The following is a 27,037-nucleotide window of genomic DNA, read 5'->3' as shown; positions in this document are numbered from 1 at the left end:
GTCTTATTTTGATCATATATGGCAAAGGGGGGATGTTCTAACTCTTCTGCTCTCTCTGTGTGTGTGTGTGTGTGTGTAGAGCTGCTAATGCCAGTAGATCTGGAGCCTTGCACATGGTTGGGTATTGCAGAGCTCTTTACATGGTCAGAACTAGCTCTATGCTATAGAGAGATAATTGGCATAAGTGGGTGAATAAATGTGTCTGTAAAGATCCTGAAAGTGTTTTCAAAGTAAGCTCACCAACTGATTGTGTCATTCTCCTATTAAGAAGTGATTTTGGTGTTTAATTTTTCACTGGAAGTGATATTTATGTTTTGGACCAGGCTATCCAGAGTCCCAACTTGGATCTGACAGAATCTGTAGAGTTGGCTAAAGATAAGAAAAATGGAAAAATGCATAAAGCTGCTCTGTTAGAAAACTGGTTTAACTGGTTTAAAGCCAAAGATTTTTCCATTGGTTATGAACAGGCTATACATTTATTGCAACATTGCAGTTTCTTTTAATAATCTGGGGGGGAAAAATGGGTATTTTTAAAAATTGATTCTACCTTTACATAGTTTTTTTTAATTTAGAAGGATGTCTGTCTCATTTTTTAAATCAAAACTAAACTTCTTGTCACTTTAATCTTCAACCAAGTGCAGCAGCAGCCATTTTTTGTTTTCCCAATTAAAAAAAATAAATCATTACTTTAATGAAAAGGCGTAAAAAAGCATCATGGCCTTTACAACACTGACTGTGCATAGTGGAATATTGCTGCACTGGAAGTCCACAAATCTAAATCTAAGTTTGTTGAATTTAGTTGCATCTTTTGCTGTGAACATTGAACTTTTTTTCACATATTGTGTTTGTTGAGTTGTTAGCTCAACTTGTTCTAAATAGTGATAGAAAATAAATAGACCTACTGAAGTTTAGAGTCAAATGAGAAAAATATCTGTATATTTTTTTATGTAAATGTTCTTTTTTTTTTTGCATTTTGTCTTCTTTTGGATGCATCCATCTTCCAATTACCTCTGACCAGCTTTCTGGTATTATGTTACCACAGCATGATACTGCCAATACCATCTTCCACTGTGGAAAAAAATGTTTAACACCAATTTTCTTGTGGAAAACTTCATATGGGACTATTGGCTTTCTTTCAGCAATAGCTTTCCTCTTGCCAAAATTCCTAAAGAATGGATCTGTGGAGTTTGAATGTAAAAGTTGAGATTTTGCCATCTAAGCAGTGACTTTTGGCAAAACTCAGGATATTGACCTTTGTGGGTTTTTTTTGTTTTTTTTAAAATCTTCTCCACAACTTTTCCCCTGACGTGTCTGTCGGGTTCGATGTTCTTCATGATGTTGATCGTTTGCTAACGTTCTCTAGTTGACCTCTCAGGTCTTGACAGATCAGCTAATAATTGGTGCTTGTAATGCGACTAAATTTGGAAAAGTTAATGGGTGTGAATACTTTTCCAAGACGACATATTTGTATGCCTGACTGTGTATGGGTTTGTTTTTCTGTTGCTTTTTGCTTTGTGGTTTGAAAACCATCTACAGGCGCATGAGAGGATCAAATTCGGCATGCTAAAGCTGGAGTTGAATTTCACATCTCTCTCTGTCGTTCAGTGGCTTCTTGCAAAGTTTATCGCTTCCCATCACAACTTAGAAATATTAGTCAGGTTTGCACAAGCAGACATGTTCGTCCAGGTATGCTCCAATCAGGTGACATGCAGATTCATCTCTTTTCTGGTTTTGCTCTAGGGACGGGCGATATGGACTTAAAGAGTAGTCGCGATACATTCTGGTGCTATTGTGATAATGATAAAAGTGACGAAAAGAACTATTTATTACTGCTTTTTTTAGGTATCTGTATCATACCCCACAAACACAAATGCTGCTTTTGAAAAACCCGTTTATGACGCACTTCTTTATGCGACACCAGTCACACCAGCTGCATTTAATATTTTAAATTTTATTGATGTCTGTTGTTTCTTTTGTTGAACAAGCAGTGAAGAAAATAGTAAAGCTAACAATCACATCAAAAAAGGACAGTTTTGGAGGTTTCCTCAACTTTATTGATAGGAATTTAAAATCGAAATAAGATCATGACAAGAAATTTATCCCAATAAACGATACGGTAAATGCCCACCCCTATTTTGAACCCCAAGTTTGCTTTTCCTTTTAATAATTTGAGCAATTCATGCCCCTAACAAGGTACGCAGGTTAAACACACCGCTGCTGCGCCCTCTGAATCCTGGTTTTGCTCACCCACTCCCACTTGACTAGAACGACACTCGCTCGCTCGACAGACAAGACGATCCTGAGGTGATTCAATCCAAGTGTGTTAGCTTGCGATGCGTGTGTTTGTGTGTGGCACAAGCTCCAGCATGCATCTTCGATTTACAGTTCCGACACCCACCCACACACACACACGCACGCGCGCGTGCAGGCCTCTCAGCAGCTGCAGAGCCGTCTGCACAAAGCAGCACATCCAGACTCTGACGACAAGCGGCGACGGTTCTTTTTCTGCGTCTCTACGTGTGCAGGTTTGTTGTTTTTGGTGCGGCCTGGGATGGCCTGGGTCATGACTGAGGAGAAGTGGGCCATCACAGCGGAGGTAACATCCATGCCTTGAGGTTGACCTCAGAGCCTGTGTGTGGTACATTTAGCCAGGCAGGTGGTGTCTTGTGGGGCTTCAGGCCGTCTTGGCTCAGACTCCTCTCTTTGTGTGCCGTAAAGAGGCCACTTTCCTCAATGGCGTAAAGATCGGGACCCACGCTGCGTTTTGGTCAGCCCTCTTCTTCCTCTGACTCACATGGTGATTTTTCCAGGGTGCTGACAGAAATGCCAACACGTGCTCAAGCCCAGTTTCGAGGTTTGGTAGCACTTTCACCTCGATGCCGTGTCGATGCAAATCCGTTTGCCTCGCTGAGATTGAATTGTCATGTGTCCTGCTGAGTGGACAGTTCATAACCTGCGATAAGCCACCACTGCTGAATGTGGGGTATTATATCTGTGTGTGTATTTGCATGCGGGTTTCCCATGATAATCTTTGGTGCATAGAGAGAGTTGGCAGGTATTGCAGGCAGGCGCCAGGTAAGCAGCGGAGAAGAGTTGTAAGGATGTAATGAGGTCGCGTGATGTTAACTCTCATCTATGAAATCTGTCTTATGTGGGATTATCCAGTTGCTGTGCCATATGAGAGAACTGTGTAATTATAGTTCCATTCTTAAAACTACTAACTTATTGGAGTAGTACTCACTTTGCATTAAAATGAAATGGTTAAAATCAGTCGCAGTTGATCCCTGCCTATATTTTTCTTTAGACATGACTTCAAATTTACAGAAAAGTAAATTTTTCTTTTCTCTTTTTTGCTTTGTGGGCTTGTAGAGCATCTTCTGGTAGAGAACGCAACCCATATACGGAGGCCATCATAGAAGCAGTTCTAGTCCTGGCCCGATGACCTTTGACTTCTTGTCTGACAACTGTCAAATAAAGGCCACTAGAGCCTATTTATAAGAAAAGAAAAATAAATAAAATGCCTAAAAGACTGCAGATTGACTACAGTTCAACTTTGGGCGACTGGTGGTTGTTAAGTAGCCAATCCAGAATCTCTCTTATTAAACTGGTTCTGTGTTAGATGGACCTGTGTTGCTGGCTAATTGTTGAAATGATTTGACAATCCTTTCCGACCTCGAACAGGAAAAATTTAGCCTGATTTGGTATTGACATTCACATTTTTCCTCTTCATTAAAAAGAAAAAAAGTAATTTGGCTGCTATTGCTGCCGTTGAGAACAAGACAGTCATGGTGTGAAAACCGAAGAAGCTGTAACCAATTAAATCACAATTTTTAGAAAACTTTTTCAGGCTTAGAAATGATTATTTTTTTAATTAAACTTACAAAAACCCCCCCCCCCCCCTCCCACACACACACAATATTTAGATAAAGTAAATCTAAAGCATAAAATTAACATTCTGTCTTTTTTGAAAGGCCCATCAGTAAAAATTACACCTTTGTTTTTATTTTATTTTTTAAATGTGGAGTTGCATTAACCACCAAGGTTGCCATATAATGTTTATGCAATTTTTTAATCGATAGCCACGCAAAGCATTCAACAACCTACCTCTGGTTGATGCAGCCAGAAAAGCCTCTCATTAGATGGACTTTAAAGCTTAGGAATGGTACGATGAAAACATTTAGTGGGTTAACTGATCTGTATTCCTTGGTACCAGAATCTGCCTCGGGCCTAAACATCACGCCCGTAGTATCTGAGGTGTGTGTGTGTGTGTGTGTGTGAGGTAAAAAAAAGTTTCTCCAGACATCAACTCATCTAAAACCGCCGTATTTAATACCACTGTGCGAGTTCTACTGGGTATTACTCAAAAATGACACCCGTAGTTATGTAAAGACTTATGAAAACCAGGGGTCCAGAACCTGCTCCATCATGGATTACTGTAATGCAGTTCTTCTTTGACCAACTCCTTGACATTTGGGTACTTGTAGCGAATGATAATGGAAACTTTTACTTTCGTCCACGTCTGTGTGATTCAGGAAACGCTGTAGCTCCACAAAAGACTGGTGATGGTGTGTGGGCTGTGCTATGTACCTTGCACTGTTGCATTGGGACATAATCTCAGCTCTCTCTCCTTTTTTTTTTTTTCCTCTCTTCCCTCACACTCCTGGCTGCTCGGAACAGAAGGCGTTATCAAGCCAAAGTAGTGTTTGAGCTATTAAAAGGTGACCTCCTTTTTCTGGGTCATTACCAAAAAAGAATGGATTGATTCTAGTTATGAATATCCAAAATTCTTGACAGAGAGGGATGAGAATGGAGAGGCATATTTCTTGCCTCGGGGAGGCTAGGAGGGGTTGAGATGAAATGGAGCAGGAGGTTGTTGGGGGGTGGGGGGTGGTGGTGTGGATTTGTAAGGGCAGCGAGTTGGTAAGGGCGTGGAAGTGATTGCGGCTGGCGCGGCGTGGGGAGGAAACCGGGAAGACAGAGGCGCGCAGTGTGCTCTCTGGTCAAAGGGGGACACGGCGGTTACGAGTACGCCGCGGAGGGAGATCTTGTGACGGGGTCACGAGAAATAAATCAGACAGTAAGTTGAGGAGTGATCTTGTTGCTCGTCTGCAGAAGCAGGATGCAGCCAGTGCCGCACTCTGTATTTGACTTTTTTTTTTTTTCTTTTTTTTCTTCTCCATGTTTGGTTTGCAGTACTAATTAATGTCAGTGGTTAGCCTTTACTGCCGTGCATTGATTGTTGGAGAAGGAGGAGGAGGAGGAGTCACTTGCTGCTACAGAGAGGGACTCGAAGGCCCAACTTTGAGTTGGAGGAGATAGAAAGTACGTATTCTTGCGCGAACATGGATACCGCTGACCTCGGTGCCGCCCCTCTCCTGCCCTCCCCTCCTCTTAACGTCTCATTGGATTGTAACTCGGGCCTATTCTTCTTCTTCTTCTTCTTCTTGTTCTCTGTGGTGCACCAGAAGATGAAGAGCACAGAGCGAGCCTGAGGGGCTCTCGGTTATATTTGCTGTCTGCAACGAAAGAGAGGAGAGAGTAGGGGCGGATGGGAGGGGTTTAAAAAAAGAAGCAAAAAAAAGCAGGAACGAAAAAGCGAGGAAGACAGAGGAGGGGTTGCTATAGTAACAGAAATATGGCTGCTCTTCAAAAACCTTGAATGTAGGTGGTGGTGAGGTGTGTGTGCGTGCGTGTGTGTGTGTGTGTGTGTGTGTGTTTTTCCCCCAACCTTGTCTTCTCTCAGTTTTGCAGATATTGTGGAAGTGCTGGAACCTTTCTGATCTCAGTAAGGACTGAAATGCCATTAGCTTGACTTTTTTTCTTCTTCATTATTTGTATTATTTAAATGGCCCCCGGGTGGCGTTTCCAGGCAGAATGTAGAGTATGGGGGCTGTTAAATCTTGAACAGCTTAAACTCATTTTTCTAGGAAAAAAAGCAAATCTCCACTCGTTTGGTTTACAACTAGATATGGTCGATAAGAATGCAGATTTTAGGAGAGATTATTCAAGAAATGCAACCTCTGCTGTCACCTTTTTAGGCAGCGGTAGCTCAGTGTTGGATCCAGGAAATGAGGCTAGCTGTCTTAATTATCATAATCCAGTTAGCTCTCTGTTTCCACTCATGCCTTCTTCCTAGAAGTATTTTTTAATTTGGTCACTTACCAAACTGTAGGGCTACTTCCTGACATCAGACAAGGGTGCTTTGACATATTTGTCATCATGACCGGATTAATCAACTTGGCATTTAAAAGAAGGAATTTCCTAAAAACTAAGGTTGGACATTTTAAAGAAGACTCTATTTGTTGCTGCCCATTTGTGCCGTTCACCGAGTATCTTTTTGGTACAAGTGAACAGAATAGCAACAAATAGTTTTATTGCTGCCGTAATAACATCATATGTATATATTGACTGTTATTGTTTGATACAAAGATAAAATATAGATTAAGCTGTTGGCTAGCTAAAACACATGCTGCTAATTGCTCAATGAAAATAAAGTGACCAATAATGACCCACACCATGATGCTGCCACCACCATATTCTCTTTCACTTGTTTTTTTTTTTAACACCCTGAAGTATTTACAGTTGAATTTTTTTCTCTCACACAAGCAAATAAAAATGAATTTCCTTCTTTCAGCGACCAGGACGGGAAGCTTTGCGCTATTTTATGCCAACAGCCGGAGATCTCCGGCACTGCTTCTGGTATCTCTTTGAAAGGATTTTGAACTGTAGATATCATCTGATGGAATATTTTAGTGGTTTTGAAACTGTAACTTATTAAAAAACTCTGTTGGACCTTGCCACTGGTAGCTGGCCCACGCCTTCCTTCGTGCAACAGATTGCGGCAATAGCAGCGCCTCTACAAAACGTTTGATGTTCTAATAACGTCATGTCTGCAGTGCTGAAGTAGATAAATATATTTTATGTCCCAGTGAGAAAATGACAGTTGTATAGCTGAGATCAAAATTATTCACATTTCTGAATATCTCATAGGTTAAAAGTCATTCTTAAATAAAATATGTGTTCCGATGAACCTTGTTTGTCAAATTAAGATGAAAATAATCATGCATTAAACACACACTTTTTTAATTGGACTACAGTCGTATTCTAATATTGTTTTTATTAGACACAAGTTGACAATCGATTTAATCAATAGAAATAAAAAGCCTGCAAACATCAGTCCGTGTGTAATCAATAAAACGTGTTTTACTTTGAGAATTGAGTAACTGAAATCAACTTTTCAACAATTTTCTAATTGATTTGAATGGGTCTGTGTGAGGATCTGGCATGACATTACATTTCCCTCTGGACTCTTCACACTGTATGAGAAACTGAACTACTTGGCCAGGGTGAAGGAAGAAATGCTGGGGAAAAAAAAAAGACTTTAAATTTCTGACCCATCAAACAATAGATGTTGGAAATTTGATCCAAATCAAACAGAACCTTCCTTTTTTTTAAACTGGTGAGTGCAGATTATGTGGAGAGTTGATGTTGTAATATAGATTATCTCAACTGCTCTTTAGTGTCCATTAAACAAAATATTTTAACAATTAACTCTTTAATTGTGTAAATTGACTGGAATTCTGAAATAATTGGTTGCGTTTCTAGAGAAACCAGTTCACTTCCGTCTCTGCTTTCATTTCTGGCCCTTTTCATGCCTCCCTTGTAACTTTGCTCTTTGTCTTTGTTTTGTTGCCTGTTGTGTTCAGGTACGGGAGAAAGTGGCAAGAGCACCTTCATCAAGCAGATGAGGATCATCCACGGAGCCGGCTACTCGGATGAAGACAAGCGGGGCTTCATCCGGCTTGTTTACCAAAACATCTTCACCTCCATGCAGGCCATGATCCGCGCCACCGAGAACCTCAAGATCCCGTACAAATATGAACAGAACCGGGTAAATGCTGGCCCGCAGGAAACGACGGGAAAATCTCAATGTTTGGTTATTTCCTTTAATTACTTTCATGTTTAAGAAAAAATGTATTGTCTGCCATCTTAGAGACGGCATTCTACTGCTGGAAAAATGGATGCAAAAAGTCTGTTTTGATTTTGTACATTGAGGAAAGAAGAGTAGCTTTTTTTTCCAAATATATTTTATTTCTTTAGAGTAGTGCAAACAACTGCCTGATTTTTTTTTTGTTTGTTTGTTTTGTTTTTTGTTTCCACTGGATAAGAGGAATCTAAATAATTTGGTCTTTAATACTAAAGAAAAAAGTATTTTTGTTTTTATGGCTTGTTTTTATCATGGTTTGAATATGTGTGCATTACATCAATTTTGCCATTATGGGACAATAAAGGATATTTTTATTGTATTTTTTATTAATAAAATAAATAGGATTTATTCAATATGTTTTATTTATAGGATTAAATAGGATTTGCATCCCATTTTATTCTATAAGTAAAACATATTTAATTTTATTTACAGAATAAAATAGTCTATGGATTTATTTTATTTATTTTTTTTAATGGATAAGAATAAGAAATGTAATAGAAATTTCTTTGTTCTTTTGATATTGTCAAGGAACTTGACTTGCGGTCCTGGGAGGTAGAGCCTGTCATCATGGAAGAATAATATAAGATAATTTAGATTACTATTTTCATTCTGTGCTTTGTACTATCAAGTGTTTAGCAGCAGCTAGCTGGAGCCTCACCTTGGATTGCGCAACCTCTCGCTAACTGGATGAGAGCCTCTTCCTTCTGTCTATACGTCGCCAATAAAATGGTTAAAAAAACTTTTAATATATAAAATAATTTCCCATCATTTAGCTTATCTGTATAATGTACGGTGTTGTCACCAACTGTGTACCCTGTTTCGTGTGCTGAGGAGCGATCAGAAACGGAAGAGAACACTCGAGGTGAGGCAGGCAGTTCTTCTGCCTCATGGCAGGGGGCGCTCATCATCCCAGACATTCTGACTCCGCGTCTGCAGAGTAAGAAACAGCGTGCTAGTGATGCAGTACATCAGTGAAGCTACACGCAATGAGTACGTGATACAGAGAGAGAGAAAATGTGGTTTTGAGTTGTACTTCAACGGGTTTTCCCGTTGCTATATATATATAAAAATTTACTTTTTATTATTTAAAACCCTTACAAAATGTCCTCACAGCGACAGACCTTTTATTTAAAACTCAATCAACTAGCATTTTTTTTTTCTGAATGCAATCTGCGTGGGTAGACGGCGTGTTTTAGGTCTTACCTTGAATCAACTTCTGGCACCGAAAGTTATGCTAAAATCTGTCTGGCGAAAATATATTTGGAGGACATAGACCTGGTGGGTGGTTAGATTTTTCCTGCTTGGTCCAGGCAGACAGTGAGGAAGGCTTTATCAGCAGTTCCTACGCAGTCTTGAAATGTGTGGAATTGGATTTTGTCATTTTTCATGTCTGCATAATTAAAAGAAAAAAAAACTGAGCATATAGAAAAGTAAAATTTTTGAGACTTCATTTCCATTTTTAGTATTTCAAGATGCATATCTTATTTTTACAAATTTATTTTATGCACTCTTAAAAAAACATTGCAAGCTTTCTTTGTTTCTTTTCTTTTCTTTTTTGGTTTTGAAACCCCAGTCCTTGTATTGGATTTAAAAGGGTCCCAAGTTTTATGTATTTTAAATGATCCAAGTGTGTTTAGATGTCACAAAAAGGTGAAGTAGCCCTGTAAGAGTTCAAAGTCAACCATTTGCGGACAAAAAACAGAATACTTGTCCTCAAGTGTCCATTGCGTCAAAAAACTGAATAATTTGTGTCTCTAAACCGGAAAGATATGGGACTTTTAAATGAAAAATGTGTAGGAGCAATGTTTCATTTATCAAAACTTCAGTTCAAATTTATTAAAATAGTTTTGTCAGACTTTTTTATTTACTCTGTTGATGGGTGCGGGTGCCGTCCCCCTCTGGTTAAAAGGTGTGCGGGTTTTAATATTTTTATCTATATTTTTTATTTATTTATTTAACTTTTATTTATTATTTATTTATTTTATCTTTCTCTTTCTTACTGTTTATTCAATGTTACATGACTCTGTGTTTTTAATTATGTAAAGCACTTTGAAATGCCTTGCTGTGCTATACAAATGTGCTATACAAATAAAATTTGATTGATTTCTTAATGTCCTCTTTTAATCCCAGTCTCTTTGTTCTCACGTCTTTCCAGGCCAACGCCATGCTTGTGAAGGAAGTGGATATTGAGAAGATCAATGGGTTTGATCAGCACTATGTCGTAGCTATTAAAAGCCTGTGGGCTGATCCGGGAATCCAGGAGGCCTACGACCGTCGCAGAGAGTACCAGCTCTCCGATTCCACTAAATAGTACGTGTGCTCATCTTTCTGTGTGAATGTGCATTGATCCTTTAAAATTCAGTCACTTTAAGTGCAGTGTTGTGATTGTGTTCATCTTGTTTACCAGTGATGTTGTGGAAGCTTCAGTGTTGGTCTTTCTTGACAGCGACACATTTTGTCCCAACAGGAGCTGAAAATTGTAAAACTGTGTAGGATTTTACATGCAGAGCTAGAAGTGCTTACAATGAGCCAGGCCAATGCTAGCATGGTTGGTTTGGACTTCTTCATAATGCAGTTTGTAAATTATTGCAGTAAAGTTTTTTACCTGTGTATGGAGAAAATTCATAGAAAACGTTGTTGGCACATAATTTCTGCTGTGAATCTTATCAGATTGAATGACGGCTGTTTTGGCTGCTTTCTGTGCAACAGCTGACATATTGGCTCATAAAAGGTTGTGATTAAGGGGAGAAAAAAATGCTTTGTGTGATATTGGATTTGAATTACTTACGTTTTATAATATTGCATTCTTAAAAACTCAAAGTTAGTCCTAAAAACATTATTTGGGGTTTGAAGAAAACTAAAAATCTTTTCCAAATTTAAAACGACAATAATTAAAGAAAGTCAGCCAGCTAGCAGCTTAAGGAGACCACCTGTGCCTCTTATAGTGGAAACTTTTATACCCAATAGCAGAAACCCAATATTTACTTTAGAGTTATTTACTTTAGAGAATACCTCCCAAGTAGACTAAATCTGCCTAGTAACCAAACCCAAGAATAATTTTTTATTTTATTTTATTTCCCCCAAATTTAAAATGCTTGTAAGGCACAGAGCCTGGACAGAAAACTCTGAATCAAGATCATTGGTTCTCCTTAATATACTAATCCACATTCTTCTGGTTATTTTACTCAGTTTTACTGAATAATTAGAGATAAATGTGTGTATATATTAGGCCTGTCGCGATAAACGATAAATCAATTAATCGCACGATAAATTAAACCTATCGACCTCATTTTAATTATCGGCTTTATCGTCTCTTCCTGCCTTTTATTCTTTCTGTTGCTGACACTGAATGGAAAAAAAGCTCAACTCCGGTGCTCTCCACTGACCCTCCCTTCCTCATTTCCTTAGTGTAATGTCCAGCTCACACTACACGAGTTGTCGGCCCATTTTCAAAACCTGAGAGACACATTAGCCGACAGAAATCCTGGGTATAACGGTTCGATCGGGTTCGTCGTGCCGTGTGGTGTCCAGCAACATGGGCACAAAATAATGGCTACAAGTCCAAGTACAAGTTAATTCATTTTAAAACCAGGCATTGGTCAATGCTTTACTAGAATACTTGTGATGCATGTGGCTAGAGTCAGCGTAAAGTCCCGACTGAATGAAAATCGTTATAATCTATTTATGTCACGTTAACGAAGAGCAGCTGAAAACTTACCGGGTTTATCAACTGTGGTAGCAATTTGGCTCCGACTCCTCCGTTTGTCATTTCTATATTCTTTGCACGGATTTTGGGTTGCACCATGTCAGCTGTTTGGGATTCCCCTCGTAATTTCCCCTCAGAAAGCAGGAGGAGAATCCGCGCTTTCTGATTGGCTACCTGTCACATTCAGCGTTAAGCTCCCAGTCGGGGAAAACCCCGATTTAGATCGGAGCGGCCACCACGATCTACCGTAACACACCACACAGTGCAGGATGATCGGTTACGAAATCACCAGCGACCATCTTAGATCAGCCAACGATGTAAGATTGTCATATGGGGAAAATAGGGGCAAAATGTCGTGTAGTGTGAACTACTGCATTAGGTAGTCGGATGTGCCCATCTTCTATATTTAAATCTAGTGATTACTGAAGGGCAATACAGTATATAGACTTCATAATCTGCACTCTTTTGGTTGAATGCAGTATTTATTTCCACTTTGGCTTTATGTTGTGTAGTTTTTATTCAAGTACGTTTTTTGTTAATGGAGACTGAGAATCCATTTTATTTTTGTTTGTTTTGTTTATTTAGTTTATCAGTTCCAGTGTTATGTGTTCTTTTGAAAATAAAGTGGATCTATCTATGGCAGGAGATTGCATGCATTATTACGTCATTTCTATTAAATCGGTGTCAAAAGGTCTTGAAATAATATTATCGTTTATCGCAATAATTTTTTAGACAATCGCTCAGCAAAATTTGTTATTGTGACAGGCCTATGTATGTTTATATGATTCTACATTTAAAGGTTTAAATTTCGGAACCATACTACTAGGTGTACTGCAGTGTAAACTCACATTGCGTGTGACCCCAGGGTGCACAACCAGGGGGAATTGAGTCACTTTATAATGCCCCCTGGTTGTGGTTTAGCTGTATTACATCTGATTTCATGTTCAGGCTGGTTCCCTTGTGTTTGCATCTTAAATGTTTTTTTTTTCTCTCTCTGTGTGTGTGTGTGAGAAAGTATATGAGTCAGTCATCATATCTGTCTTCATTTCACAGTTATCCACACTGTTCATGTATATCTCCAGTTATCTTAGCGATATAGACCGTGTGACTGCGGAGGGATACGTTCCCACCCAGCAGGATGTGCTGAGGGTCCGTGTTCCCACCACGGGTATAATAGAGTACCCCTTTGACCTGGAGAACGTCATCTTCAGGTACCCCCAAAAGCACCAGGACTGCAGCATCACCAGGGCTCGACAACATGAACCACTGATGGGGAATCAGAGTAGAGATGAGAAAGTTGAAAGAGTGGACATTTATTCTGCTCTCCCAATCAAAAACGAGAACGTTACAAGTATGCAGAGATGCACTGATCAGAGTTTTGTGGCGAATATCAAAACTTTGGAGATTTTCTACCTGCTAGTGTTGGTTAATTTTCCTTACATCATCAATTATGTCTATTAGGACCAGAAGTGACATCACTTCCTATAAGCCAGGAGTCGGTCTAAAGCTAGTGTTTTATTGCTACGACCAGCGAAACGATTAGTCGACACATTAAACCATCTTTCGTTTTGTGTATCGGCAGTTTGCGGGGCTAGCGTTACACAAACAGGAGTCTGTGTGTGTATATTTTAGGAAATTGGATTCTTACCTCAAGTGAATGATTTCCAAAAGGCTGCCAACGTTTCCAAATACATGACAGATGGCGGTGTGAACACTCAAAAGGATAAATGGAGCGACTTCACCGCGCTGTGTTCTGCTTTCTGCTGAAATTCTGAATGTCCTGAAAGTCTGGAAATCAGTGAATGTTGTCACCGCTCAATTTGCATAATTAACAGTGTCCATGCAAATGTAATGCACCCTGTGGGAGAGGAATAATGTCATAGCCGAGATTAAGAGGGAAGATTAGATCACCATAAAAATGCTTACAACTACACCTTTTTTTTCTGTAGAGCCTCGTGTTTATTTTACTTTTTTACAATCCATATCCTGCTCCTTTATCAAGTAGCCGACAAAAATGACCCAAAATACAATCTGGCAGTAGATTTCATTACTTGTTCTAGGGTCTGGTTTAATTTCAACCTTTGTAGCGTGAGCCTACAACAATGACCCAGCCAAGATCAGCTTTGAGTTTTATTTGCAGTCTGGATTCGGAGGGTACGCCTCTCTTCTTCCGACTGCAGCTGGGAGGGACGGCTGACTAGTTACGGGGCAGTCTGTGATCACTTTGGGGTAGGGCAGGGACCCAAAGCAGCACCCACTGCTCTTTGACTCACTTCAAAACTGTTATTTTGTAAAAGCCGGATCTAGAAGTTGGTAGTTTAAATTTCTGCTAAATATTTGAGAAGGAAATTATTGTCAAGACTTTTTTTTCAACTTACTTGCCATATGTCAATTTGCGGTTGACAAGTTTTGATTTCACTTTTTACAGGCAGATGGGAACAAACGATCTTGTATGGCTAACTCAGAGTTTTCCTTCCTCAGTGAAGGCTTCAACACTGAAGAGTGTCAGTAGCTGCGTTTCCATTAGTTACATTATTTGTGTTTCCATTTAATAAGAAATGCAATTTAAAATCTAAGGTGTATAAGCTTGTACCCTTGATAAGCCGTTAAAAAATGTGGTAGTGATGGATGTAAACACTTTGGAGAGATTCATATTTCAGCCTGCTGCTCATCGTCAGCCATCAGAGGAGACGTTTACGTTTTATTCAGGCGTTTATTTAACAACAAGGCCCTCATACTTGGGAGTGGCTACGCATTGCAAAGAGGCCAGTTCCTACAAATAAGTGTATACAAGCTGACGTGATTCAAATAAGTGCTTTTCTTGCGGTTTTGCGAATAGCACCGATTTTGATACTGTAGAAAAATCGCTTTATCGTAATGCAAAAACTTTTTCTTGAAAAACGTTGCCGTGTTTCCTCTAAACATATTTATTTTCTTTACTCCAATTTGCACAATTTTGAGGTTAGCGGACTTTAAAATCAGCTAGTTGGTACCCAATGTGTTCAAAAACTCAGATTTGAGCGTCCCAACTTGCCAGACGCCACTTGAGTTTAACCAGACATGAAATCGTCCGTTTCCGGCCACCAGCGGTTTCCTCGGTGCATCTCTCCTGCATGACCTTGCAACACAAATTCAAAATCTGTGAAGCGACTCCAGGTTACGGATTGGAACAAGCCAAGTTGTCTTATGGAAGTGGATGGTAGCTGATGCAGTTAATCTGATTGGTGATCAGTGGTTTGTGTTTAGAGTCGTGTTGGCCCGAGGCCAGACCTCGCTGCACTGAAGCGTGTAGGGAGCAGCCACAGAATCCCAGATAAAGACGGATTGGACAGGGATATCAAGGAAATCATGATGTGTGGAACTGAAGCGCAATAAAATAAAATAAAAATAAAAAAAACTCATAAATTGACATCAAAATGACACATTTCCTGTATGAATCTTGTCTCCATACATGCCCAGTCCCTCTTTATGTGGCCCAAATGCTGCTGCAGTCACTGACACCATCTCACCGTCTGAGCCAGAACCCATCAGTAACTTGACTCCAGATTTTGTTTTCACTTTAAAAAGCTGCTGCTGCTGCTGCTGCTACTGAACTTTGGCCATATTCTTAGTTTCTGGAAAGAGTACTGCTGGAGGAGTGGCACAGACTAACACCCCTTTGTTTCTGTGATGTGGTCTTTTTTTTTTTTTCCTGTGAAGCCTTTTCTACAGGACTGATCAGCGCTTTCCTGGAATTGTAGCGGTTTGCGATAATTGTCTGTCACGCTTTATGTAACTGTTTTCCTGTCGGTCTTTTTTTTTTTCCCTCCCTCTTTGTTTTTTTTTTTTTTCTTTCCTCCCCCGTTTCCTGATTGGCCTTCTCGTAGTTATCTTTCGGATCTGGATCGTATTGCCGATCCCAACTACCTTCCCACTCAGCAGGATGTACTCAGAGTGCGCATCCCCACTACAGGAATCATAGAGTACCCCTTCGACTTGCAAAGCATCATTTTCAGGTAGAAAGAGGCCCAACCTCAAGTGGGTTTTTTTTTTCTCCATCATGTCCATATAATCATTTGATTTTCTTTTCCCGTTGGGCCTTTAAAAACATCTTTCATCCATCTCCATTAATGAAAAAACACTTTGTCTATGTCCCACTCCTGTCCCGTGCTTTTCTAACTGCTTCCATGCGATCATGAAAGTGAAGTCCTTGCTAATTTAGTGTCACCTGCTGCCACCAAGAAGAATCCTACAGTGCACATAAAACACAACAGAGAATGAACACAGAGTCCTACATTCTGCCGCCCGGTCTTTCTAAATGGGTCGCCTCCTCTTTCTCTCTCTCTCTCATTTTTTTTTTTCCTCCTCCTTTCCTCCCCGGCCGTCATAAGAAACGAGGTCGTCCTCTCTGCTGTGGAGGAATGTTATTTTGGGCAGCAGGTCCTGCAGGGCCTATATTGGCCCTGGGTCTCTGTGGACCACCGTGGACTGGGCCACCACCAGAGGGCGCCGATGCACCTGTGAATCAGGAGGAGCGCAGATTCACAAAGGGAAATGTTTAATTGCGATGCAGGCATTTTTTTTTCTGCATTAGCGTTTCCTGAAGGATCCGACAGGATCTTTATTTTGTTGTTTTTTTCTGTTTTTTTTTACAAAGTAGGGCTTATTAAAATGAGCAGTGGGTGACACTGTCTAGGGGAGGCATTGGGAAACCTATAAAAAAAAACCTCATGTTTTCTGTGTGCATGGCAGTGATCAGCCATTCGCTTTCCTGCATGTTCTCGACATCAACTTTTCCTTCACACCTCTGGCTCCCTCTGTCTTTCACCAGACTATTAACTCTCCCTGTCCTCTGTCTGTCCTCCATCCTTCCCGTGTCCCACTTTTCGGCTCCTCATGCCACATCTTTTGCTCTCTCACTTTTCATTTCCATGCATGTTCTGAAACTTGGCGATTGTCGTTGTGGGAAAAGTTGACAAACCTCGTCAGAAACCGAATCACCTTGATGCTCAAATTCCCAAGTACATATAAGATTTTCATATAAGATTTACCTCCAGTGTACGGATCTGAAGGAGTGTCGCTCATTTTAAGAAACCAAAATAACACTATGAAACCTCGAGCTGTGTTTCAGTGATTAAGCCGCATTTTGATGAACTGAATAAGAATACGAAAGAGTTGGTATGCAATCCCCTGAAAAGTAGTAGCGTCCTTCCAGATTTATTTATTTTTTTTGTCCTCTAAAAAGATTTTAGATCAAACATAACCTTAATAAATACACTTACCTCACAACAATAGAAATTACATCAATAAATGGCTAAAAAGAAACTTTAAGAACCAAAATGAAGGGCTTGGACTCACAGTTTAGATATTCATCTGACTGGTATTTTTCCGCAGCCGCATGAAATACTTATTGCCTGTGAGTCACGCAGACACACATGCACCAATATGCAAGTAATCTAAATGGTTGAAGGTCATGCAAGCACATGTTTAATAAAGTCAACACACTTAAGATGCCTGCGCTAGATATCTGCTTTGCAGAGCAGATCTGCCCTGCCAGATGTAGACAGACGGTTTGTTTGAAAGGTCAAAGGCAGAGCCTGTAAAAAAATTAAAAATAAATAAATACGTATTGCCAGTTACTGCAAACGTTTGATGTTAGTTGCTGCCACCAAGCCAGTCGTTGAGTCTAGAGGTCACTTGCTTTTTTCCCCAAGTTGCCACATTATTTGTACTTATTCATATTATTATACTTGTATGATATTGAAATGTGAAGCGTTTTGATTTCCCCGCGGACGGAGTAGTGCAGTTTTACCTCAAAGCAACACCGTGTTTTCACTCAGTGATCATTTGAAACACAGCTGTGAGATTACATTTTTGTGAAATGAACGGCATTCCTTTAACGCAGACTGGAAATTGTTGGCGTATTTTCTCAGTTACATTCATACTTTTTGGGTGCAGATCTGTAAGGAAATCTGCATTACATTTACACACTTATTAGGGTAAGATTGTTTATATTTGATAACATTTTGTCAAGGTTTTGGATCCATCAGGTGCGTTTGTCTACATCACTGTAAAGAGAATAAAAATGCGACGGAGTAAAAAATTTTTTTTTTTTTTTTGTTTTTTTTTTTTGGATGAGGCGTGCATTTTATTTAAGTTAAACGCTGAAAATACTGCCAAGAGAATATGAAGGGAAAACGAAGCATTTTTGTCCCCATCTGATTTTATATTTATTATGGGGGAGAAAGAACATCAGCCAAACATCTAGAGAAAGTCAAAAGCAATTAATATGTCATTAAATGGAAAAGCCAAAATCAGTCGATCAATTACAGATACCCCAGGCCTCATTACGACTAGAAAGAACGATTGATCTGTCTACCTGTTGATTTTGTGTTTTTATATCCTGGCATAGCACCAAATGCACTGTGATGGATTCAAAACCGATTTCTTCCCATTTGCCTGAGCACTCTCAGCCTAAAGTCTTAAAAATAAACACGATTACATTTGAGCCCCACGAGGCTCCAAATGCGACAAATTTCTCTGACGTGTCCTCCCTCCTCGTCATCTTGCCGTCAGGATGGTGGATGTCGGGGGTCAGAGGTCAGAGCGGAGGAAGTGGATTCACTGCTTTGAGAATGTCACCTCCATCATGTTTCTCGTGGCGCTGAGTGAGTACGACCAGGTCCTGGTGGAGTCCGACAACGAGGTGAGCGAGGAAGAATAAACTGGTTGCTTTTGTTAGCCTTTCTGAACTGAAACTGCAGATCAAACTTTGAATGCTTTTAAAGTCGTCATTGCTCGGCCGCGTGGAGTTTTCTGTTTATTTTTTCTCGTAAAAGTTGTGACGGTTTTGAGTCTTTTGATCCCTTTTTCTTTCCGTATCAGAACCGCATGGAGGAGAGCAAGGCTCTATTCAGGACGATCATCACCTACCCGTGGTTTCAAAACTCTTCAGTCATCCTCTTCCTCAACAAGAAGGACCTACTAGAGGAGAAGATTTCTTATTCGCACTTGGTGGACTACTTCCCTGAATTTGACGGTGCGTTAATATTTCAGACCAAACTAACGACAAAAGTGTCATCCTGCGTGCAAGATTTAGACCGAACAACGGTTTTAACGACCTCGCAAATATGGAAAACCACCGTCAGTGAGATGGAAACGTTAATGCTTCGATGCTGATTTTTCTCAAATAAGTTTTTCCTGAAGTTCCCGGTATCCAAAATGATCCTCTGTGCCATTTCCAAGTCACAGTGAGCCAGTCGTACTGAACCTTTAAATCCTGTTAGGTTTCGATTTATAAAATGCCACAGATTATGTGTTAAATGAGTCTTGGTGCAATTTGGAGGCGTGTGCTATTCACCAAAGCCTTCAGTAATAAGGGGCCTTTTTTTATGCAGATTTTGCATTGAAAAGCTTTTAATTGTGAGCAGTAAAGCTTTACAAACACATTTCTATAAATTGTTCAGTGCTCTAACAAACCTGTGTGGGTTTTCTACAAATTGGCAAAGATCTAACCTGAACTTGACTCCTTCCATCCAACTGTGATCAGTTTCTTTCTCCCTCCTGCAGAAAAGCTTCCCCTCAGTACCCCACCACCGTGTTTAAGGTGGTTCAAGGCAGTGTTGAAATTCTTCCACAAATAGCATTTCCTGTAGGCCATACTGTTCAAATTTAGTCTAATTACACCAAAACATGTTTTGAGGCCATTACATGGTAAGATGGAATGTCTTCTAGCTTGTCTTTGCATCATTAAAAGTCTTACATTTATTTAAAAAAAAAAAAGTAAGTTGGCCTTAAATACATTAATCAGAGGTCTTAAATTTTGTTGTGGAAGGGCTATTTAATCCCGGGACTTTTCTATCAGGCAATCATTTTAGTCACCTTGAAGTGGTTGCAGCTGCTACTAACTAGCTGCTAAAATACTCTTGCTAGTTTTTTGTGTCCATCACGGGTAAAGTGTAAACGAATTGCCAGTTGACTCCGTCTCTGCATTTGACGATTCCTCTTAGACATGGTGGATGGACATTGTTTACAACTGCAATAAAAAATAAAAAAAAACATAAATTTCTCTCCACTACACACCCCGATTTGATCAAAAATAGGGCTTTCTGTCACCTTGTGTGTTCATGAAAACAAAAACATTCACGTTACCCCGTCCCTCCACTTCCAGGTCCCCAGAGAGACGCCCAGGCGGCGCGGGAGTTCATCCTCAAAATGTTTGTGGACTTGAACCCAGACAACGACAAGATCATCTACTCCCACTTCACCTGTGCCACGGACACTGAGAACATCCGCTTTGTGTTTGCGGCCGTCAAGGACACCATCCTACAGCTCAACCTGAAAGAGTACAACCTGGTGTGAGAGGGGCGGGGACGGTGCTCACCACGCACTTCTCCCCCCTCACCCATTGCACAAAGCGCACCCCTCTTCGGGAACGTGCCGTCAAACCCCACACGCATCGCACAGCGCAGCACTCCGGCTCTCACACACTCATTCACACACCAACAGAACTGTTGCTTTTTTTAATTTTTATTTTTTTCCTGTCCAGTATGGTGTGTATTTCCAGGTAATCCCACCTTGAATCGTGTCCCCTTCTTTCACCAAAGCCGCTCCGTCCTTCTCCTCCTTCTCTCGGCAGCTTGTCGCATCAGTCTTCGGCCCTTAAAAAGCTGCTCCGTGTGTCAGAGCTTGGCATACAAACCTTTCAGACGGGCTCTGCGGCGGCGACCGGAAGGGATCTTTTTTTCTTTTTTTTTCTTTCTTTGGCATTTGTATTTGGGGCAGTTTTTATTGCCAATGAATTTCGGTGGAGAAAAAACAAAAAACGGTAATCTTAGGGCCCCGCAGTGTTGACCCTGTCTCCTTTCCTGCCAGTGTGGAAAGCACTGACTGACTTATCTGGTGACATCATCGGAGAACCAGCGGTGCTGAACACAGACGCGCGCTCCAGAGCGACGCGGTCCGGATGTGAGGTCGCACACCAAACAAAGGGACGGACTGGAGGATTCTGTCATCGCCTCGCATCTATGAATGTACCCCAGGTGTGAGCATCGCAATCGCAAAGAAAAAAAAGAAATGTATATTATGAATTTAATGCATATTTATCCATTTTCAACAAGAAGAGAGGGAGCGGAGTTATTGAAAATCTGTTGCAGAATAAAAATTTTTTAGCAGATTTCCACTGATTTAAACATTAACACTACACAGGCTGAGTCAAGCGGGCATGAAAGCAGAAAGCGTATAAAAAAAAATTTTGCAAAATTTTTTAGAAAAGCAACTTATTTGACATAAGTATCCTTTTTTTTAAGTTTAAGTTAATCACACGCTTCCCTCCTCCAAAATGTATCCTGAATGAATTTACAGGGACAATCTTCCACTTGACGCAGCGTGCGAAACCGCTCCCTCAGTACAAAATACTAGTCTCGGACCCCGCATTAGAAATGTTTGCACTCTCAATCATTGAGTTGATCTGCGAGTAGCTAAATCGGCCAGAAATGCAACATGTCCGACGACGTCACGCTTCCTGATGCGACGCGGCCATCACTGGCGTCAGGACGTGCTTCTTATGTTTTTTGTTTTTACGTTGGGTTTTGTTGAGAGATTTAAATTAAGGGGAAAGGTAGGAAGATGCGCCTTTCACAGTAAAATACTCTGAAGTCTGCAAATTTTTGTGTATATTTGTAAATACATATACACAAAACTCTTCTGTACAAAACAAGTGCTCTGTGGTACACCATCTTTGGTTTTTGAAAAGACAAAAAAGGAAAAAAAAAAAAGACTTTCTTTAGCATACAGTTTTCTCCTATGAATTTATGGTAGTATTGATACTGTGATTATGAATTATGTTCACTTGATTAATAGGATTTCAAAGAGCCGCATGGTGTTGAGGAAATGAAGTGGGGACGTGGGGGGGAGGGAGTCGGAGAAACAGACAGCCTCTGAACGCCACACTACTGCAACAGCTCTGTGTTCAGAGTAAAACTAACTAGGGCTGGTTCAACTAAAAAGAAAAAAAAAGATCTTCACGGTTAAGGTGAAAGGATGATTTTGAGAGTAATTAAAGATTTTTTTATTTATATAATTTATGGACCAGGATGAAGGTGTTGATAATTTGACTGCTCGTGTTTCTGTCATGTTAAAGGGCTCCTTTTCTCATGGCAGAGCCTAACTTGAGTCTGAACTGCTGTTTAAAAAAAAAAAATCACAAAACGACAAAAAAAAAAACGAATGTCTGGTATAGTAAGAACTTTATCTCCGCTTTCTATTTCTTATAGACATTTCCAGATGTACTTGCCATTACATTTCCATCCATTATAATGCTGTTTGTTTTCTTTTTTCTGATATCTTAGGGAGCCCTCACATTTCTTTTTTCATATTTTTTAATGACTTATTTTCTTTTATTTTTTTTTCCCGTTGGGTTATAGATGCAGCGCTGTAATACATACCTAGAAAAATGTACAGTACAAAAATAGGTGGACTTTTTTTATCAGTGATTGAAGACCTCTGAGGTCCATGCTTGCTATTTGTAACTTAACAAAAGATAAAATGTTTTTTTTTTGTTTTGTTTTTGTTTGTTTGCTTTTATTTCCAGTTTTTGGAGGCTTGCTTTGAATAGTGCCAGTGAAGTGCATATATATATATATATATATATATATATATATATATATATATATATATATATAATATATTTTATTTTGGTCTCGTGCACGACCTTTATTACAAGTGATTTACCCTTCATCCTCATTAAGGGCTATATCACAGTGCATCCGGCAGCGGGGAGTGGAGCAAAGGACCACAGTGAACCAAGTCATCCACTATTACTACTACTACTTGTTTAGAAAGAGATTATTTGCTGTCTGTGCTATTAAGAAGTAAGGCAGAAGAGTGTTAACACAATTGTAAGGTGTGTGTATGTGTGCGAGTAGAGCATTTTTACCAACACTTAAGATGCTTTCTTTAAGTATTTCCTCTGGTTTCTCACCACCATTTCTGTTTGCATCCGTATTGCAGTGTTGCTTGTAATCCATCATGGAGTGTTGAGGGGCTTATCAGTATGGACCCTACTACTAGTACTACTACTACTACTACTACTACTACTACCAGGACAAGTATTGCATGATTTCCCCAAGTATTTGAGTTGTAGCTCGTAAGCCAAGAGATGTTATTAAGACCATACTGGTGTTGTTGCATATTTTAACCTGTGTGCATTTCTGCTTTTATGGCAGCTAAAGGAGGTCGAATAGTGTTGATAATGAAAATATTTATTTATTTTTTATTTTTTGGGGGAGTAAAGTGCTGCAGTTTACCAACTGCCTGCCTTCTGAACAGATCAATTACGGTGTTCCTTCCCCACCATAACGTGTGTAATTTTGAGAAATCTCTTCATTTTGTTTTGAAGTTGATAGCATGCAAAGCGGTGATAAAAGTCCAGCTAAAAGGATAGTTTAAGGTTTTTGAGGTGAGACTTTAAGTTGATATCTTGCAAGCAGTGGAGGAACTTTCATTTAGCAAAAATCAGAGTTACTTGGTGAAGCTTACTGCAAGACTAAGACCAAAATGGACATCTATTGTCTTAAAACGGCACCGAAAATATCAAAAGTGTATGCAAATATGAATTTATAAACTTCAAGTTGCTATTCAGCCCTTTAACGTCCAATTCACCGATGAGGCAGCCGTAGAAAATACATTTCCTGTTTTAGAAGATTCTGACACTTTTTATGCTCCATCTGGCTGAGTTTTAACATTAACCATTTATAGTATCTATTAACTTCTTCCTACAGTAATGACTTCCTCACTGAAGAGTGTTGGTTGCAGCGTTACCTGGTATCGGCTAAGAATGGCGCATTTGTTGGAAAAAAATAAAAATAAATAAAAATCTGGGTTTCTTATTCATCGTTTTCAAGATGATGTTTTAATTTAGTGTAAATTCAGATTAGTTGTTACCAGAGTCTCAAGCTAACAGCTAAACCAATATTAAAGGGTTTTTCTTTATTGTTTTAGCATCAAAACGGCAGTGGCTTATGCAAACATCATTGCATTATTTGCATTGGTTATTTACATGGGGATACTGGAAATGGAGCTTGGAGGCACTGATCGTATACTGAGAACAGAACAAGTAAAGTGTTTTCAGTCATAGTCGTTTTATGGTGTAAATCAAGAAACAAACAAACAAAAAAACAGGTCAAGTGAACACTGGTCTAATTTTTCCACTGCATTAGTTTTCTGACCGGAAATGCTTCACATGTTTTGTTCTCCGTTCATATTTCACGCAGGAAGCTTATTAGTGGCGCACCGCCTGCTACCTCAAATTTCCCAAGCAAGTAATTGACTTCTGCTTAAATGGCCAGCAAACGCTTACATGATGAAGATGATGCTGATGATTTAAATGTTCATAAAATAGTTTGCATTCATCACAAATACCGTAGAAGTCCACTTTGGTCTCTGTTCTTCTCAGACTAACCATTATGTCCAGATTTGCCCCCGGTTTATACTAAATGAAGCTTCTGCGGGTGATATATTAATCCATTAAAACGCTTCTACAGAACCTGATTTTTATAAACCTTCAGCCATCTTTCTGTTAAAGCAAAAGACAGAGGAGCTGGTTTCCAGTGCAATCAGGTTCAAAATATGCAACAGTGCCCACCAGTATGGCATTGCCATTTTCTCTGCTGAAAATGACACTAACCTCACGACTGCTGCTGTGACTGCTGTCATATAGAGAGGATCAGGACGCCAGTGCGCGTAACCCAGTGTTTTATCAGTAGTGTTAGTTCGACTTTCTGCCGAGCGCAGCTCACCCAGACGGTTTCCGACCGTGAATTTGCTGACTTGACTCTGCAGCCCTTGACACGTGGCGAAGGGCCAGGTGGCTGCTGGTGTCGGCGCGCTCGAGTCGGCGGTCTCAGTTTTCCTTTCTGTTTCGGACATGTAACTATTTCAACATAACCAAGCAGCGCAGAGGGATGCAGTTCAGTCTCCCGTCACTCATCGTGACCGTGTTTTATTATCCTCCTTTCACACTACATTACTTATTTATTGCCTTGAGTTGAGAGAGATGGCCCTTTACAATGTTTCTGTAAGCTTGCTGTTAAACTAAGGGAATCAGACTTATCTCTTACACATCTTTACAGAGTTGGACACTCAGCCCAAAGCTTGTTCCTCGTTTTTTTATGTAATATAAACAATTCCTGAACCCTTATTTTTTTTTTTTTTTTGGACCACTTCATTTAGTTTCCTCACTCCAGTAAAAGCTGAATTTCAATCATGTCGTGGTTTGTATAAAATGTGATTTTTTTGTTTGTTTTATTTTATATCCAAACCAACATGTAAATGATGTATTATTCTGAGTGTGCCAACCCCACTCTCCAGAGCCAGGCTCTCTCTAAGTGCCAATGTTGTGGTCGCTATCAGACGGTCCACCATTTGAGACGGGGGCTGAGGGGGCTCCCCTTTGTAAAACAAACCAGAGACTAAAGTGATAATTATGAACACACAAAGATCTTATTCTGTATTTAAGATTGATTTGAAAGATAATCTGCTCTTTTTTTCTTTTTTTTGTTCATATTTTTAAAGAAACTGTAATTATATCTGCATGTGGTGTTTGTTTTTGTGTTGAAAGTGAGGGCTTGGATGTTTTTCACTGAAGTAGAGCCCTTCTGTTGAATAGGGTTCAATCAGTTGGTTATTATTGATTTACAATAACTCTTGCCATATTTTTTTATTTGTTTCATGTATTTGTTTCAACCACTGTTGCCTGATCCTCATTCAAACATGAACATGACTTATGATCATTGTCGCCTTCTAAGAGAGAAACATAATGACAAGGTATCTGTTTTAAATTGAAATAAATTTGTTCCTATACTTGCTGATGGCGTGTCTGTGGGTTTTATGCTAACTGAAGGAAAGACGCAAGATTTTGGAGTTCACTATGTTTTTTTTTTTATTATTATTATTTTGCAAATGTATTACAAAATTGATAAACTTGTGAGAAAGGGTCCAAAAAATGTAAGATTTTAAACAAGTGATGGAGAAATAGAATGAGTTTCTGGTATTGGAGTGGGGAATTAAAGATGCTTACGATTAAGAGTGAAGTTTATAAAGCCAGAAATGTGCAACAAACTGACTTAGTTTGAGTCTCACCTGGAGGAAGATGTGTGTTTATTGAAGATTTGAGTTCAGTTTATCTTTACAAAGCAGTGTATTTTCATAATGTATTGTTTTTTCCAACCTTATAAGCCTTAAGGCATCATATTTGTACCATCTTGCAAAAAGTATCTGTCGCTGTCAAACAGCAGTACAGAATGAAATATCAGATTAATATCAGGGTTTCCCTCAGTGTATTATAAGTCTGGTGGGCCACCAGGCTTTACTTGTGCCACCACCAGACTTAGCATTATTAATTTATCTTAGGTTTTTTTTTAATTATTGCCTTTTTTAAGACTTCATAGTTAGTGTTTAGGTATTAATCTTCCAAAAATGCATAACTATCAAGTTGAAATTTTCCTGTCAACTTAAAAAAAAAAAAATTGACTCAAAACATGGCGGCCGGCTGAAAGACTTCTCTTGCGCCCCAAACACCAGGTTTAGCAAGTTTTCCGGGGGAAACCCTGAATATAATAAAAAATCTTGGACTAAAATGAACCTGCGAGGACTGAACAGATAAAAGCTGGTAAAATTGGTTACAACTTCTTTTGTATCTAATTTCTAAATTCAATTTATTAAATTCATGTTTAATCTCATTAAGCTGTTCAAAAAAGTGGCTCACACAGAGAAAGGAGTATAGTATACAGTTCAATAAAAAGAAAGGAAAAGAAGGAAAATCAGCTCAAACCTTACAAATCCAAAGATTAAGAGGTTTATAAACATTCACAGTAGAAACATTTATTACTGCATTGGCAAAACATGCTGTGCAACAAAAACCATCTCCTCTCAGAGCTGAAGTTAAGCAGAAAAACTTCCACTTGTGGTGGAACCAGTATCATTCTAACCTTGTGAGTTTTCACATGATGCTTGGTCAACCCTCCCTTCATTACCCAGCACACTTTTTCCCTCCTTTCATCCATGAGTGATACATTAGAAAACACAGATAGTGTAAAAGGAGTGGCAGGAATTATCCTACAATATTGTTACTCATCCACAATGATTTTTTAAATATAATAGAAACATTAAAAAAAAAATCCCCTCTTTGTGTCGATATCTTTTTTTCTCTGATTGGACCTGTCATTTTCATGCATGAATTATGATCCTTTAAGTCAGGATTTCTTTTTTTTTGCAAAGTCTTTTTGATTTTCTTAAAGTCTAATTACAACTAACAAATTAGTTGTAATTTGTTATTCCAAAGTTGTTATTTGAGTGCATCAGTGGTA

General features: G+C 39.4%; 1 protein-coding gene across 2 annotated transcripts in view; it reads left to right on the top strand.

Moving 5' to 3' along the window:
• Positions 1 to 25,536, top strand: part of gna11b (guanine nucleotide binding protein (G protein), alpha 11b (Gq class)) — a 35,783-nt gene extending 10,247 nt beyond the window's left edge. The window contains exons 2-8 of one of the 2 annotated variants that reach the window (XM_007564569.2): positions 7,707 to 7,891; positions 10,143 to 10,297; positions 12,776 to 12,904; positions 15,560 to 15,688; positions 18,249 to 18,378; positions 18,558 to 18,711; positions 19,843 to 25,536. In XM_007564569.2, coding sequence (XP_007564631.1) covers positions 7,707 to 7,891; positions 10,143 to 10,297; positions 12,776 to 12,904; positions 15,560 to 15,688; positions 18,249 to 18,378; positions 18,558 to 18,711; positions 19,843 to 20,033 — 1,073 coding nt within the window. In that variant the 3' untranslated portion in view covers positions 20,034 to 25,536. The remainder of the gene's footprint in view (positions 1 to 7,706; positions 7,892 to 10,142; positions 10,298 to 12,775; positions 12,905 to 15,559; positions 15,689 to 18,248; positions 18,379 to 18,557; positions 18,712 to 19,842) is intronic. The other variant, XM_007564568.2, reaches the window with a different exon arrangement.
• The last annotated feature ends 1,501 nt before the right edge of the window (positions 25,537 to 27,037 follow it).

The sequence above is a fragment of the Poecilia formosa genome, unplaced genomic scaffold (assembly GCF_000485575.1).
Source record: "Poecilia formosa unplaced genomic scaffold, Poecilia_formosa-5.1.2 Scaffold160, whole genome shotgun sequence".
In the NCBI taxonomy this organism is placed as follows: Eukaryota; Metazoa; Chordata; class Actinopteri; order Cyprinodontiformes; family Poeciliidae; genus Poecilia; species Poecilia formosa.
Note: the sequence above shows the minus strand (reverse complement) of the source record. Positions and strands in the feature narration are given on the sequence as shown.